The sequence below is a fragment of the Rhopalosiphum maidis genome, chromosome 4 (assembly GCF_003676215.2).
Source record: "Rhopalosiphum maidis isolate BTI-1 chromosome 4, ASM367621v3, whole genome shotgun sequence".
NCBI classification, from domain to species: Eukaryota; Metazoa; Arthropoda; class Insecta; order Hemiptera; family Aphididae; genus Rhopalosiphum; species Rhopalosiphum maidis.
The window spans coordinates 24,376,430-24,393,994 of record NC_040880.1 but is presented as its reverse complement, the minus strand read 5'-3'; the positions used below and the strand labels follow the sequence as shown (position 1 = coordinate 24,393,994).

Below are 17,565 nucleotides of genomic sequence, written 5' to 3'. Positions count from 1 at the left end.
TGTATGTATGTAATGGTGTAGTGTTTCAAGTTCCTAAGATTAATTTATTTTATTGTATTTATTGTTTTCGAATCACAATAAAATAAGTAAGATTTTTATTAAATGATAAAATCGTTATTTTTCGTTTAAATATCTAACTTAGTCAATTATTGAATTTTAAAATTAGGTATACTATTATTCCATCAACTTTTACTGACCATATCCAGTATAATGTGTACAATACTTACGGTGGCTTTGCAACCGCGATATTTTCTGTTGGTCATCAAACCGTGTTTACAATGCATTTTGTGTTTATATTACGTTTAATAGGTACGTAAGTACAACTGTGGTCGTCGTCTAATTCCTGTCGATTTTTGATTGGACAGTTTTAAAGTCACATGCCAAGAGTACGTTTATAGTGATATTTTGCGAGTCAAAACTTCATAATACACACATATATATATATTATATATAGTGAAACCTGTTTTGAACGATCATCCATACCGTCTCCAGCTAGATGAAATAAATACATATACATTATACCAGTGCTAACAAAAAGGAATTTTTAAAACAGCCAACGTGTTTTTGCAAACACGATTAAAAAAAATTAAAATAAATGTTCTGTTTATTAGTACTACCTATGTATTGTCTATACAAATTACGATTTATCACTGATTAAAATGCTTTATTTTTTTCTAGAGCCTTTTTTTTTTTTTTAATTAAATAATATTGTTTGCAGTTTGCTGTTAATTGAAGCTAAATTATAATAACATATACATCTATCAAAGTAATTAACCAAATTTGATAAAAATGGAATAGAATAATTCACGATTATATAAAAAAAAAAATAAAAGCATACCTTTCTTTTAAATTAAACCAAATAAATGTGTAAAATAATGATACATAGATATCTCTGGAAACTAACTTATTTTAAGTATTGACCAAATGTTTATTTAGAACTGCTCATTTTGGTTAGGACTATCCGTAATATATAATGTATATAATGTAATTATGATTTCTTATCATTTTTAAAATTGCGCCGAAAGAGCACTAAGAACTGTTCAACTTTTATAGTTACGTGGTGAGATCTACCGGATTGCTTTGAAACGTTTTTCGCTTTTTTCGTTTTCGTAATTATTTACTCATCACAGTAGGTATTATAATATAATAAAATATTAAAAGTCTAAAAGTTTTAAAGCAACGAGCATCGCATTATATATTAATATTAAATTCTTTTTTTACTGTTTTCAATATCAAACAAAAAATGTTGAAAAATGTCGATTGAAACTTCAGATAATACCACACAATAATGCAGTGGTTCTTGACCATTTTCGAATGACGGAAAACTTAACATTTTATAAGGTTTTCGCGGAACACGACCATAAAATACAACAGTAATTATATACATTTTTTAATTTTTTAATATTTTTCTTACTGATTTTAAGATTTTTGCGGAACACCGGTTAAGAACCACGGCTATAATGTATATTGTATTATGACATAGATAGGTACTGCCGTATAGACTTGAAGGCTGAAATTATTTAAAATCTGTGATATTTCCTAGATAGCAAGATAATTTTAATATCACGATAAGTAGAGTATGCTGAGTATGATACAGTTATGTATCAGTATTGTATTTATTTGGTGCAGTTGGTTCAACCTCTTGGCAAATGATTAATTTTCAATTAAAAACACTAAAATTACAATACAGACAATGATATAGGTAACATAGATTTTATTTAAGTAATTTAGTCATAATCTGGGATTCAAAATCGGAATTCTAGAACAATCGTAAATTAGTCAATTATTATAGAATACGAATAAAAATAGCAAGGTAAAATATACATTTGTTATTTGCATTAAAAATTCCAAATATAATATTATATTGTATTGCATATTTTTGCATAATTTTGCATATCGTAAATATTTTATAGTTTTTTATTGCTTTATTTCCTCAGTTTGGTATTTTTTTTATTTACTTACATGGGTACATTAAATATAATTTATTTTGTGTTTTTCATAAATCTAGTTTTTTGAATGAAAATAGTAGAAAAAATACTATGAGAATATATAGGTAATAAAAATATCCATAATTCGTTACATTCAATCGATTGTCTTAGTTCGAATTATTTTTTTTCTTTTTATTAATCTAAAAAAGAAATAATAGGTGAATTTTTCATAGGTTAGGTTAGGTATATTATGTTTTATGGTATATTATAGCGTACATTTTAAAATGTTTTTAACTGATATTAGTGATGTTATAGCATATATTTCTGTACCTACTTTTTATAGTGTTATAAAATACTAGCCCTTGTCATAATAGTAAATATAGCAATACAACAAATTTACCCTATATTATATACTATAAATTTGCGTTAATAATATAATTTAACTAGTGATTTGAATTTCTTATATTTTCATTAAATTATGTGACAACATAAAAGTTGATTTGCATTTACTTGTGTAAGTACATAGGTATGATACAAATAAAATAAAAAATCTTTATAGCTATAATATTTCATAAAAAAAAAATATATCTAATCACCTACTATAGGTATCTAAATCAAATCATTTATATTTTTTATCATTTCTTATTATCAATGTCTTATTTATTTATAATTCAATTTTTAAAGTATTTAAGCCTTTTTTTAGTACATACATTAATTAGATATTAAATTTTAAGTACAAATATATATAATTATTTACATCGTTTTACACTAGGTTGATCATAAAAATTTCACATTCCAGATACTTTTCGTTATTCGAAATATTATATTATTAATATTAAATTTGGGGTTTATGTATATAAGTATCTGTGAAATCATTTACATAATTAAAATACATATGTAAATTTAACTTAGTTTTAGTAGTGTTACTATGCCACCTTCAATTATCATTTATCACGTCATCAAGTTTCTTTATTTGTTTCTTATTGTGGTCCCTATATTTACTTACATTGATTTTAATTTTGCAGGTTGTAAATGCGCAATTCATTTATTTATTTTTTATGAAAAAAAAAAATTGCCGTATTCCTGAGATAAAAATGATTATTCGTGAAACTATTCAAATGTTTATAAATTATACTTCGATTAGTTTTTTTTTTAAAAAATTATAATATTCCTAACACAATTGAAGATTGCATCTATTTTATCACCTTGCACAATAATTTATAAATTGAATCGATCTAAATGGTAATAAACGTTATCGAACGGTCGGTTATTTTTAATAACAGTTTATATCCTGTAGTAATATAATCATAATACATAGTAATAATAATAATATGGTATGCGTGCGTGTTTATTAAGATTTTTACTCCCACCGTTATATTATCATACCTACTGTAGTCGCCGTTACGCAACATGACGGACATTCAGAGACTGTTGTAAATTTATAGTTGTTCAGTATTCCATCGGCTATTGAAACCGGCTGTCGTTCGTAGTGTGGTTTGTTTCGTATTTCTGTTTAGAGCAACGGACGAACGATGAGGATGTTCGCTCTATCAACAGCGTTCTGCAACACCGTAAGTATAATATTATTATTACAAAAAATAATTAAATACCATTGCTTATGTATGTTAAACAGATGATTTAAAATTTATAAATATACAATTCTTTATTTATTATTGTACACATTATTTCAAGTTAATTTATATTTTAAAACGTAAGTTGCGTCTTATAAGTATTTTGTGCTACCATCTAGTCTAGACAATTAAAAATTCATAATATTTTATAACAAGGAAATGTGGTGCCATCTATACTATTCTCTTTAAGCTTGGCGTGCATCCAAATTGTTAACTTAATATAAGTACTACGCACTACAAAGGTGATAAAATATTTGAAAAAATATATTACCAATCGATATTATATATCAATTATTTCCATTTACTGTCTCCAGTATCTATTCACAATCTGTTAATAAATTTGTATTTAAATTCGGATACTCTGATTTTCAATATTTTTTAAGATTACATAATATATTATAATAATATGATATAGTAAAGTAAAAATATGACGTTTTATTTTTGATATTATATTATTATTAGGTTCCTACAACATTTTTATTACGTATTATATTTGTATTGAACTGTAGTCTAATTAATTGTCGTGTTAATCTTACAATGTATAGATTTTATTACATGTAGGTAGTAACAGCAGATAATATTCAAAAAATGATTAGTCATTTATTTTTATTTTTATTTTTTTTTTTACAATGATAAAAATAAAACAAACAGGAAGTTTAATGTTTAGTAAATGTTTAATGGTTTAAATATGTAGTAACTTTGAATTGACTATAGATTTTAAAACAAATAGGTAGTTAATAAATGGTAATTAACTAAATCAAATATAAATGATGGCCAATGACCAATGGATAACAATTTTAACAATCACCTATCATCATTCATCATACTTGTGTTTTTGTATACAATAATTGCATTTAATTAAATTGTAAACAATATTCTTATATACAGCGTGTATATATAATATATGATTGTATTACATAAATTCACATCGCCCATATAATATAATATATCGTATTTTTGTACGGGAAAATCGCGATATAATATTTTACTTCTATTTTTATTTCATTTTCATTTTTAGATGCAGCTGTTGACGTTGCTAACATTGTTGTTGTTTGCGGTAAGATCGTCCAGCGAGGGACAAAAGCCACCAGTGAAACAATTGAGTATATTGGCGTTTTTGCCGACCGAAGGTAAAAGTCATTTCATGGGCTTCAAACCGTTACTCGAAAATCTTGTTTCCAGAGGACATAATGTCACACTGGTTGCACCGTTTCCACTGGACGGTGCTAAACGGCCGTATCGTCACGTCAAAGTCGAGAAGACGTTGGCAGGTAATTATTAAAATATTTCGTAGGATAGTTAAAAGCTTCATTTTCGTTTTCAAAACAAAGAACTGTCGAATTTTATAAAATAAATACTATTTTATTATTTAACTTTTTGGATTTCAATATTTTTGGTTATTCAATTATGTTAAATATTATTTTATTGTTTAAATAAAATTGTATACGACGTATAATATGGTATATTGCTTATTATAAGCAACATAAACACATAGGACAGTAATATTATGTTCTTTTGTGTACTTTTATATTTAACCTAACCTAACCTTTTATCTTTTAGGTTGTGAACTAAGTGAGGAATGTAATATACAAATATTGAATATCTTACATTGGTTTTTAGAAAATGTTTAAAATTACATAATTATATACAGTTTTTGAATTCCCTTCGCTTTCACACTACTTACTGTGTAAAGTGTAAAACAACATTTATATAAAATCTCCCTATGTGTCAATATAATTATTTTTTGCTTAAGCAAAATTGCAGGTATGTGTTAAATCGAAATGCGATATAATTCACACGTATTAATGTACTTTCTGTCGATATTTATGAACTTTTCGATTATAAGCGGGTTATAGTATGATTACAACTTATATGTTTTAAGTATTATGAATTTATTTGTAATATTATGAGGTTAACTCAATTTTTTTGGAATTTAAAGATGCATGTGTATAGTGAGATATTTAACATATACTAAGGAGTTTTATAAGTCGATAAGATAGAAGCATATTGATTGAAGGAAACGAAAAATATTAACGTCTGATAGTAGCCGCACTCTACAATTGTTCATAGGTATAGAGAAGGAAAGTTTGGTATTGAATGGCATTTATAGATTTGATAAGAAATCAAAGTTCTTCAACAATTCATCATAAGACATAAAAAACATAACATTATTAAGGGTTATTATTAACGTTATGTAGTCAATCCATATGCGAGTTTTTTCGTCAAAATTAGGTACCTGTGACTATTTTTCCAAAGAGTTGTGTCATTGTTCACTTATTCGTTTCTTTATATTCGAATAAGACGTATAATTTATAAAGAATTGTGGGTATATAATCGAAGACGGCGCTAGAGTATAAGAGGAAAAATATAGTAGAAAAGCGTAAGCATACGGATAATCGGTGTACGTTGTGTAGTATATAAATAAAGTATATCTAAGTATATCACATTATATAGTGGCCGAAAAATTAAAACAATTTGTTAAGCTAATAAAGCATTCTGTGTCTACACGGAATGATCGTGTATTACTGTACCGTATTTTTCCTTTTTCTTTTATGTTCAAGACTTCGACATGCTGAAAGTGGCGAAATACGTGAACCTCGTACCGACGCCGTTGCACTTGTGGTGGTTTGGGCCGCACATCAGCGAGACGAGCCTGGACAAACCGTCGGTGGCGGACTTCATCAAGACCGACCGGTCGTCGTTCGACTTGGTGATGTTCGAGAACTTCTACCACGAGTGTTTCGTGGCCATCGGACACAAGTACGGCGCCCCCGTGGTGCAGTTGCTGCCGTTCGCCGCCAACTCGAGGGTGTCGCAGTGGCAGAGCAACCCGTACAACCCCGCCTACATACCGGACCTGGTCAGCACGTTCGGGTCGAACATGACGTTCGCGCAGCGCACCACCAACGCGGTGTCCGCGTTCTTCTACACGTCCGTCTCCCGGCTGGTGTACATGCCCCGGCAGCGGGCCGTTGCCGAAAAGCACTTCGTTTACCCGGGACACGAAAGCCGGCCCGACCTCGTCGACATGCTTCGGAACGTATCGCTGACGCTGGTCAACAGTCACCCGGTCGTCGGTTCGGCCGTGCCAATGGTGCCCAGCTACGTGCACGTGGCCGGCATGCACTGCGTGCCCGCCGGTCCGTTGCCTGAAGTAATGATATATTATAATATATGCTTTGACGATAATCGATCGCGTATTGAAGTAGGTATAGCCCGAGCACTGCGCGCGTCATCGATTTTTCCTAATTTTTATTTTTATAATTTAAATACAGATAGACGATTTAAATTATACCGACATTTCTGTCCCGATATTGACGACACTCAATATTTTTTTTTTTTTTTACGAATACAGACACTAAAATATGATTATGGTTCTTGTTGCGGTAAAAACCACCCGGGGTTATTAGCAGAGATAGGATGTCAATGAACTAAAAAAGTATCAAAACTGTTCGTAAACAAAATTTAGTAAACATTTAAATTTTAAGTTTGATTTACAGTAAAAATATATATATACATATGAAATTATTATAAATAAATTAAAAAGTAAAATATAAATAAAAAAAATTCAGTTTTCATTCAACTAATAAGTAATAACTAATGGCATTTGTTACAACAACAAGACCCACCAATAATAATAATACAATTTTTTGTTTAAAAAAATATCCTTTAAAATCTAAAATTCGAGAAAAATTTCCGAGAAAATTAATTTCTCATCTTGTGGTGCGTTTTACAGGACCTGAAGCAGATAATGGATAATTCTAAAGAAGGTGTAGTCTACTTTAGTTTAGGATCAGTGGTAAAATCGTCCAAAATGCCCAAGGAAACAGTATCACTGTTACTGTCAGAACTCTCGAAAATCGAACAGACTGTCCTATGGAAATGGGAAGCGGAAGACGTACCGCAACTACCCAAGAATGTCATCATTCGAAAATGGTTTCCCCAAAATGACATACTAGGTACGTATTTAATATTTATATTATTGATTGCCCGTCCTTGTAAGAGTTTGATAAGTGATACTGATTTTTAATTTGACGTAAGATATCCGTAAATACATCAACAGAAATACAGAGAGGTGTAAATTCTCACAAAAAAAAAAAATTACTGTGACATTTTATTGTTTGTAGATATATTGACATAAATATAGGTAAAAGTAAATTTTTCAATTTCAAAACTGAATTAATTTAAAACGTTTGTTATAGAATATTTTTTAACATAAAAAATATATACACAGCACTCATACGTAAACATGCCTTTTTCTAATAAAAAAAAAATCGTTTATGTCCAGTTAAGTTCATTTTTTTAAAAAAATTAAATTGACAGTTTTACAGAATATAAATTGCTTTAAATATATATTACATCATTTCAGCTATCCGATATAAATTAATAAGTATATATATATATATATGAATTCTGAGTTGCATTTGTGTGTATTGAGCATTAATTATTATTTACTATTGTATTTTGATAAATAATAATTATTCAATATACACTCAAGCTGCAAAAAATGTATATTATTTATATAAGTTAAGTACACAATACACATTGGTTAATGATTGTAAATTTAGTGTTATTAAATACATTTAATAAACTATATCACTATAAAAAATAATGCTCGCGCTTAAAAATTGTTAACTCATATTATTCTTTTTATATTTTTTACTTTGTTAATATGAATTTAGATAAACAATAATTGTTATTAAACAAAATAACGTTTAAATGATTATGATTTATGTTATGTATTCAAAGGAAGGAGAGGAAAGTTCCAATAGACTTTAACACCGGGAAAATAGATAACAGGCATGTAGGATCACGTAACCGCTCGTGGCACTGCAGGTTGAGACTTTAAATTACAATGAACGCAAAAAAAAACATAATAATATAATAATATTATTTATATACTAATCACTACTGTTCATAGGTTACGGGTAAAATTGAAAATAAGGAAATGTATTAGGATAGTTCTCAAATTATATAATAATACATGGATAACGTAGAAATGATGTTAATATAATAAATATATTATTTAGCTATTATCATAATTATGATGTGTCAACATGATAGGTAGTAAAATAATAAAACAGTATAAATTTTATTATTAGATAATATTGATTTTAGTAGGTATAAGTATTATAGATATATTGAATTTAAAACTGTCAAATTTTTCAATGCCATAGTTTTTACGATATCTACAAACGTATTTCAGTACAAAAATTAGACTTCTTATAATGCTAATTGCATTGAAAATGTTTGTAAAGAGAGTCGAAGAAGAAAAATGTTTATTCGTTATTTATTTTCAGAAATTTCTAGACACTATTGAAAATGCTAGGATTTTTTATTTCCAGCAGAATAATAATATTTTTGTTTAGGTCATCCAAACTGCAAATTATTTATCACGCACGGTGGAGTACAAAGCACCACGGAGTCCGTCTATCACGGAGTGCCCATGTTAGCCATACCCGTTTTTGGCGACCAAAAGGGTAATTCACTACGCGCACAGTACAGAGGCATAGCTATACAAGTGCCGTACTTTGAGTTGACACACGAAGCGTTTGGCAGTGCACTGCACAAACTGCTCATCGATCCGACGTGAGTATAACATGTGCATAATACCATGTATAAGTATATAAATATAATATAAAAAAACATACTTACAACACCCGTTGGTGGCTTTGAGGAAAGACAAAATTTAAAAAAAATATAATATGTTTATTGGTGAAAGAAAAAAAAAATTGGTAGGAACAAACGGCATAGTCTATACTGACCTCACTAAAATTGTAACTATTGGTAGTTCATTTATAAGTTATATAAGAAATCATTATCTGCTTAACATATCTATAAATGTCAGAGTTATTTTATAAATTAAAATATGATTGTACTTAATTAAATATATTGAATTATTTCATCGATTATACAGAGCCGAGTAACAGATGAAAAATATAAACAGTATATAGCATAATAATTATGTTTTTCTGAGACCAAAACACACGAAACAAAACAAAATAATATGTACCTACCTATAAATGTACATAAAAAGTATATGCATTTTAAATGTCTGCAAAATTGTCATACCGTTCATTATTTTGTGCATGTTATTTAATGTCAATTTAATTTGTCAGCATTTAACAACTTCAGACGTAAATACACTGCAGTTATAGGCAACACGTAGAGGAGAGAATAAGTCCCACACAACCTACATACCTATATAACCCACATTGAATACGCATCTAACTATACTTATTTAATTCAAATACTCTAATATAAAATATCACAATCGTGGTGTATCGATTATGCCAACATTACCGTTCATTTTTTACAGGTATAATATCATTTTTATCACCAATCATGATGATTATTGGTGTTAAACCCCGTCAACGATCGTTCGCGTAATTAACATTATAGTATACGCTGTTGCATTGTCGCTCAATGTACTTATCTCTTATCGCTCGTCGTTGAAATTCCGTTTCATTTATCATGTAATTGATTTCATTTTAACGTCCTCGGAATTATATTATACATTTTTTATATGAGAATTGTGTGTACATGTGTGTTTTAGGTAAAATTTATGGATATAACTAGGTGTATTGAAATCATTTGATATGGTTCTTTATTTTTAATATAATGAAAATTTATCATATGTAGTATTTCCATTAATAATAGGTAAGGTTTATTTTTCCAACAATCATTTTGAAGAAAACATAATTAAAAACTTGTTCGTTTTATTTTTTGATTGGTTACGAGTTTAATTTAAAAGTTTCAGGACTAAGTTCAACTTTATTTTTACTTCTTAAGGACCTATCTTAGAAACTTGTTTGGATTATTTGCTTTAGTATTTTATAGATGTGAATACAGTGGTTGGTCGGCAATTTTAGAATTGCTTAAATATTACGTGGCTTATTAAATTTAAATTTTATAAAATATGAGCATTTTATAGTAGGTATATATTTTTATAATACATAATCAACGATAATACTTATTATACGTAGGCTTATATTTTATAATCGAATCTATAGTTTTCTAAGTTTTCTAACTATTTTTAATATTAATTACATTATTACTAAAAAATACTTATACTGATTTTAAATTGGTAAAATATTTACAGTTAACACGATATATTTTTTGTATTTTCCGATATTGAAGCTTGGACATAAGTAAAGTTATCCATTTACCCACATTAAACTCAATTTTTACTCAGTTATGATAAGTAGTATATTACGTATTATGTATAAATAGTTAACCTATACTTTAGAATAGAGGGTTGTTTTTACAAAATAAAACTATTTAATACTTTTTTGTACATGAAAAATTTCAATTGTCTTCTAAGTTAAAACTCGGATGTCTATAGTAAATAATAATAATATATTTTTTGATTAATCAAAACTATCAGTTTTAAACTTATTTGAAAATGCTTTTTTTTTGTTTTTCAACACAATGCCATTTCAATAATTGTACTCACATTATACTTGTAGATATAATAATAATATGATTTTGGGTCAAGGCATTAATTTACGGTCGAGACTAATATTATAATTCTTTGGCCGACTATAATATTCTCAAAGGAGAGAGAGTTAATGACAATATTTAATTTGAGTAAAGATGAGTAAACACAAGATCGTTAAGTTAGAAGTTATAAATAATTAATAAATAATTAATTTAAACGGAGTTTAAATTTACGCCTATGGCAATAGGTTGTAACTCGTGCAGTCCGAAAAAAAATCTAATTATTTTTAATCAGCTCTACGTGGACCATATAGCGGTTCTATTCAATATTTCAAGAGCAATTTAAACATTGTTTCTATACGCGACATTCGTTTAATATATTATATAGTATAAATATATGTGATTAAAGTATGATATTATATCGTACCGTTTGTTTAACGCGACAGGTACCGGGAAAACGCCAAAAAGTCGTCGGCCCTGTTCAGGGACAACCCGTTGCCGCCGCTGGAAAAGGCTGTATTTTGGATCGAGTACGTTGCCAGGCACGGCGGTGCGAAACATCTACGGACGGCCGCCAACGACCTTTATTGGTTCCAGTACATGCTTTTGGATGTCCTGTTGCTGGTGTTATCCGTGATCGTATTGATGGCGTGGATGACCAAAAAAATGCTTTGTTGCGTGTTCGGCCGGTGTTGTCGTCGCGGCCGAAATGTTGCCTCGCCGCCAGCAGCGGGGAAAAAAACTCAGTGATATGATAATGAGCACAGCCCAATATGCAATCGACTATCGTTCCGCTCGGAGTTCAAAAAGAAAAAAAATCGAGTTAGTAATTAAAAATGTCAGTGTCAAAAAAAAAAATCAATCTATATACATTATAATCTATAAATACTATACCGCGTTATGGCGTTTAAAGGATAATTTTTAATATTCGAAATAGTATCGAAAGTCGACTTATCGTATTGTTTATTGTATATAACAACCTAATTATTAACAGAGCTTGAAATCAATTTTAAATATCGATAAAAACCTTCTGAGAAATCGAAAGTAACATTAATATCGACATATTTTTTTTTTGTATTTAATTTTATTTTAAATTGTTATTGTGACTGAAACAATTAGGTAAAACCAATAATATTTGCATCAAAATAATAGTTATTATATAATTTCCATTTACAATCCATTTAAAATTTAAACGTCTATAAACCAACATGCAAAATGTCTAATATTGTTCATTAGTAGGTATAATAAGTTAACTAATATTTCATTATTTTCTTAGGTCTATTTCACAGCTATACGCTACGACACCGCGCAAACGATGACTCTCCTGTACGTATGGTTAATTGTGTGTACAAATAAAATTAAAATCGCAAAAATAATATTTTAAATCGAAAAACAATGTTTTAAATCTACTTAGAAATCGTTGGACGATAATTAAATAAATCGGTATTGTACAAAGATAAAAATAATATATAAAATTATAAAATCGATGTATCATTTTTTATTCGAATTAGAAAAGAAAACGAATATCAATAAGTGAAACTGAAATTAAAATCAAAAATTTAATTTTGATTCCAAAAGCCCTGATCATTATTTACTGTAAAATTCGACGAAACCATGAACGTCTTTCCATTACATTTATTACTTTTACACAATATTATTATGAATTATAATAGGTTAGGTTAAATAGGTTACATTACGAATCGCGATAATAACACTACACGTCAATAATCAATATTACTTACCTATACCGTAGTGTGGGGCAGACGTATAATCCATGACAGTCGCGCTTTGTCGCCAGTTCGCCTACACGAAACTAATACTTTTCTATAGTTAATAAACGTAATGAATCGTTTTATTTTATTTTGTACGTATTACATAGTTAAATGTTTATATTAAATTTCAGCCACGTAAAAAACATTTAAAAACTAAAAACGAAATTTAACACAACTGCATTTAACAATAATAAGTAATTTATTATTGTATTAATAATTAATATACATCTGTCATAAACAATATGATGAACTCTGATATAGGTGGTACAGCTCAAAATTATTACATAAATGATTTAATACTTATTGAATAAAATCGTGTACCTTATATATGCATATTGTGCAAACCCATTATGAGATAATATAATATTCATTTTCCTCGAGGTTTTGAAAATCAAATATTTAAATTATTATTAAATATGCGATGAATAAAAATTATATTTCATATGATACATGCTGTATTGTTGTGATGTCGTCACAATGTTCGAAAATGTTTCTTGGCGGATTGTACACGCTTGACACTTATCTAATGCATCTATAAGCTAGGTATATGAAATTAATAAAATAATGAAACAATTTTTTTTTTTTACATTTTATTTATTACGATGGTTTTTAAAAATATTAATTCGTAAAAGGTGATGAATGAAGACTGAAAAAGTAAAAAACATTCTTTTAAACCCTTCCAAAAACATTTAATACTCGTATATATAAAAATTCAAAACAACTTAAGTGTATTTGGATAATAGTACGTGAAATAAACACAATCAACTATAATTATAGGTATAGTATGTATAGCAGATACTAATTACTAATTAAGTAGACATATATTTTTGTATTTATGTATAGTAAACACATTTTGTCTATGAATTATTATATATTTACTCGGATAAATAAGATCAGTTCATAAATATTCGCTTAATATTTTCTGAAATCGCGTGTTCGTAAATTCAATTACATCTCCAATTATTATACTTTTTATGCAACTTAATTGAATTTTTCTATTAAAAAATGTAGGTATAAGATATTTTTAATGTTATTACCTATTATGATAAGATGTACCTACCTTATATATTTTATGTCTTGACATAATAAGTTATGAATATATAGTTCGTCTATCTGTTATGTTCATTTTATTTACTATAATATTACTATGATGATAATAAAACTATATATAATTTTTTACAAATCAATTGCAATATTATTTATGAGTGATTAATGTAGTAGAAGGTTATGCGCTTCTGCTGAATAAATACTGCAATATAGCTGTAAAGAAGAAATACATTTTCACTCTTACAAACCACAATACTGCAATAGTAATAACCATATATTATGCCTTACGTATTAAGGTATTTTCTCTTATTTTTTATTTGAAATTTCAAACGAGTCAAAACAAGAAAAAATAATAATTTTGATGATTTTTAATTAATCTATCGTCGTAAGTATTAAAAGCATTTTTTTATTACCAATAATATCAATTTTTTTTTTGCACTATATATCACTAATTTGTTGGTTTTTTCCTAAATTATACTGATTTTGATGTTTAAGTATCTTGTGAAAGCTAAATTGATTTGATAATGATTATGCCTTATAATAATCTCGTTATTTATCATTTTAACGTTACTAAATGCTGTTGGTTAATAATTATATATAAAAAAAAAATCGGTAGAGCTTACACACGTAAAACAACGCATATATTGGTAATATTAGTATTGCAGGTAAACAGTATTTTGTTACTCATATTTTACAGGTAAATCAGTAAAAAACTTATGCGTGCCGCGTATGGTTTATTTAGAAATCTAGAATAACAATTGTAATAAATAATACATTTATAATAAGCATAGGCGCAATTAGAATAAAAAAAATTGAGGGGGGCTTCAGCCCCTCCTATACATTTTCCAATCACTGCCTCTCACAAACTTTTTTCCACCCTTCACCATCTATAAAAAATGTACTTATTGGAAGGCAAGCAAAACTTAAAACTAAAAATAAAACAATAATTCACTTTAAAGTATAGGTAACAGATTTCATATAGATTTTTACATTTTAGATTTTTATTTTTCTATTTTGTTTAGCAAATGTTTTTAAAATAATTTCTGTATCAACAATAATATCTCTCTCAATATTAAGTATTGCCAGTTTCGAAAACCGTTCCTGTGACATATTAGACTTGAGATAATTATTAATTCTTCTCATTGCAGAAAATAACCTTTCACAAGTAACTGACCGGAAGAGTGATAGCCAATTAATAAGCTTTTATAGAAATCTAAAGTGCTATCTAAACTTATTATATAATACATATATATATAATATTATAATATTAGTTAAAAATACACATGACGCGTTTAGTTTAGGTAAAGGTACCTATATAAAAAAACTAATGATAAGATTATAGTTCAAAGGTTAAACAATAATTTAGATTTATTTGGTACCAATAAATTATATTATTTTATATGGATTTGTCAAAACCGACATCAGCTATATCAATAAAATGATATATTAAGTTTTCACCATAATATTTATTATTAACTCTAATCTTTTGCAATTAACAGTCAATGTACATAATATTATATTATAGTAAATTAAAATAAATTTCCAGCAATAAACATTATTATTATTAATATACTAAGTAAGTACAGGTAAACTTTGTGTTATTGTATGATGAAAATAAAAACCTACTAACCATAATCAATTATATTTAGGTAGGTAATAAAAATATGAAACTTTTGAAACATATTTTTGATTTGTGATATGAATTTTGAAGTGATACGATGAATGTATTGATTTGAAAAGATGTTTCAAGCTAACTGTTAGGTCATTAAATTAATTTAATAATCATACCTAAGTTTCGAAAATTTAGTATAAATGTTTCTTATAACTTATTGTTAAAATTTAAAAAAAAAATTGGGTGTAAGATCATAAATATTATTAATAAGCGTCAGAAGATTAAAATTACCAGAAAAAAAAGTCTAACTGTGCTATAGTAATGTATAATAGCGTTACAACCACGATTTAAGAGGGACTGGTAAACTCTTACAAAATAATATAATAATAAAAAAAAATATTGTTTTTTCGTTAGAACAGAGAAATTTTAAAGTTTTTATACAAGAAAATATACTATAATATAGATAGGTATTTTGATCATTTGATAAAACAAATTGTTCAAAGTGATTTGTTTAAATATTTTTTAAATTTATCGTATTCACGAACTTCAACAATATTTTTAGACAGAAGTTGCAATATTGATTTACGCATATATTACTCACGTTTCATCTAATAAATATAATAAAAATATATGTATTTAATTATAATCATTTTTGGCTTTTTGAGCTTTTTAGTTTCAAAATCGTGTACTCAAGTAAAAATATTGGAGTGTAGGATATTACCTGTATATTTTTTCAGGTAAAAAGGTCCATGTAGAAGATTACAATATCTTTTATTTGCAGGTAAAAAGGTTATTCGTTTGGAAGTTTACATTGGACCCATTTAAGATATCTTATAAATCGGGAATAGGTAAATTGGGTCCGCGATAATTTGTGTTTATTTTGAAAGAGGTAAGTTGAATTCCGGATATATAAGATAATGATTTCATTAACACAACTAGGTCTAAAATATTAACAACTTAAAACACTAATATTTAATATTTATACAATTGACTTTTGAATAATTTTGTTACAATACCGATAGCTAAACAAACATTTTCAATTCTTTATACCACTTCATTATTTATTTAGAACATGACATTATAAAAACATATATTTAAATTTATACCATAATTATAAAATTTGACGTACTATATTTAAACGTAGGTACTAAAATTTTTTCTCGGGACTCAACTTAGTACCTACTACCTTTTTTTACGGGACCCAATTCACCAATCCCGCTTACCTATATCGTGTTTACTATAGTTTAAAGTGTTTATACCACACGTATGTTTTGCAAACTGTGAAACTTAAAATAGGATATAATTTTGGTAAGAAGGATGACAAAGATACTTCAAATAACATACTAAGTAAACACGTTGTAATTAATGAAAAAAAAAACTATGTATTATTATTAGATGATTATTAATTTGATCAGTTATATTAGAATAAATAATAAATATTTTTTAACGATTAATATTTTACCATGAATATATATTATTATCATTTAAATAAATCTAATTTTAATCTATAGTAAATATTCAAAAAATATTTATATATGATTAAAAAGGTTTTATAAATACCTATAAAGAGGATAAACAAAATTGAAGTAATCAGTTAATATACTTAGTAATAAAACTTGACAAATCATTATTTCCATTCAGAATCGTTTTTGGTATATTATGATATACCTTATACTTATGATTGAATTCAAATTTAACACATCCATATAATAATGAACCCCACTCGACGCCCAATCTACAGCAGAGCGGTACACATTTTCCTACATTTTTTAAAATTCAAATTATTCCAAAGATGGATTTTTTAAATGCATATATTGGTAGGTACCTATTGATTTTTTTTACTACTTCTGTACATGATATATTAACTACTTTATTACGAGCACTACAATTTAGATACATTTTCTATCATTCCTTATTCTTGCAGGCGACATGATCATAAAACAATATATAATGTCACCGTATTAATTATACCATTTTGAACTGTTAGTTGAACAATATCATTATGAGTGATTTTGTATTCAAATTGTATTACAATTAAAGCAAATAAGTCGTTATTAATGAAATATGCAATTGATATTTTAATGGTTCATAAAAACAAATAAACTGAGCAGCGCCTTGATGTTCCTGATTAATAA

At 27.3% G+C, this 17,565-nt stretch overlaps 1 protein-coding gene across 2 annotated transcripts; it reads left to right on the top strand.

Annotated features, from left to right (window-relative positions):
- The first annotated feature begins 3,342 nt into the window (after nucleotides 1-3,342).
- LOC113561305 (UDP-glucuronosyltransferase 2C1-like) lies at nucleotides 3,343-13,769 on the top strand. 2 transcript variants are annotated; one of them, XR_003406156.1, is made up of 7 exons: nucleotides 3,343-3,499; nucleotides 4,578-4,830; nucleotides 6,121-6,713; nucleotides 7,296-7,518; nucleotides 8,929-9,148; nucleotides 11,446-11,821; nucleotides 12,276-13,769. XR_003406156.1 is itself a non-coding variant. In XM_026967642.1 (6 exons), exons 1-6 carry the CDS (start codon nucleotides 3,461-3,463, stop codon nucleotides 11,747-11,749), a joined length of 1,632 nt encoding a protein of 543 aa, XP_026823443.1. In that variant the 5' UTR covers nucleotides 3,343-3,460; the 3' UTR covers nucleotides 11,750-12,061. The 2 variants fall into 2 exon arrangements, 1 of the variants encoding a protein (XP_026823443.1); XM_026967642.1 differs by lacking the exon at nucleotides 12,276-13,769 and having other exon boundaries at nucleotides 11,446-12,061.
- Nucleotides 13,770-17,565: the final 3,796 nt, after the last annotated feature.

Bases quoted from the DNA above. Each gene is read 5' to 3' on its own strand.
- LOC113561305 (XM_026967642.1), top strand. From the start codon at position 3,461: ATGAGGATGTTCGCTCTATCAACAGCGTTCTGCAACACC. The intron at 3,500-4,577 runs GTAAGTATAATA...TTTCATTTTTAG, and splicing joins CAACAGCGTTCTGCAACACC to ATGCAGCTGTTGACGTTGCT. The intron at 7,519-8,928 runs GTACGTATTTAA...ATTTTTGTTTAG, and splicing joins TCCCCAAAATGACATACTAG to GTCATCCAAACTGCAAATTA.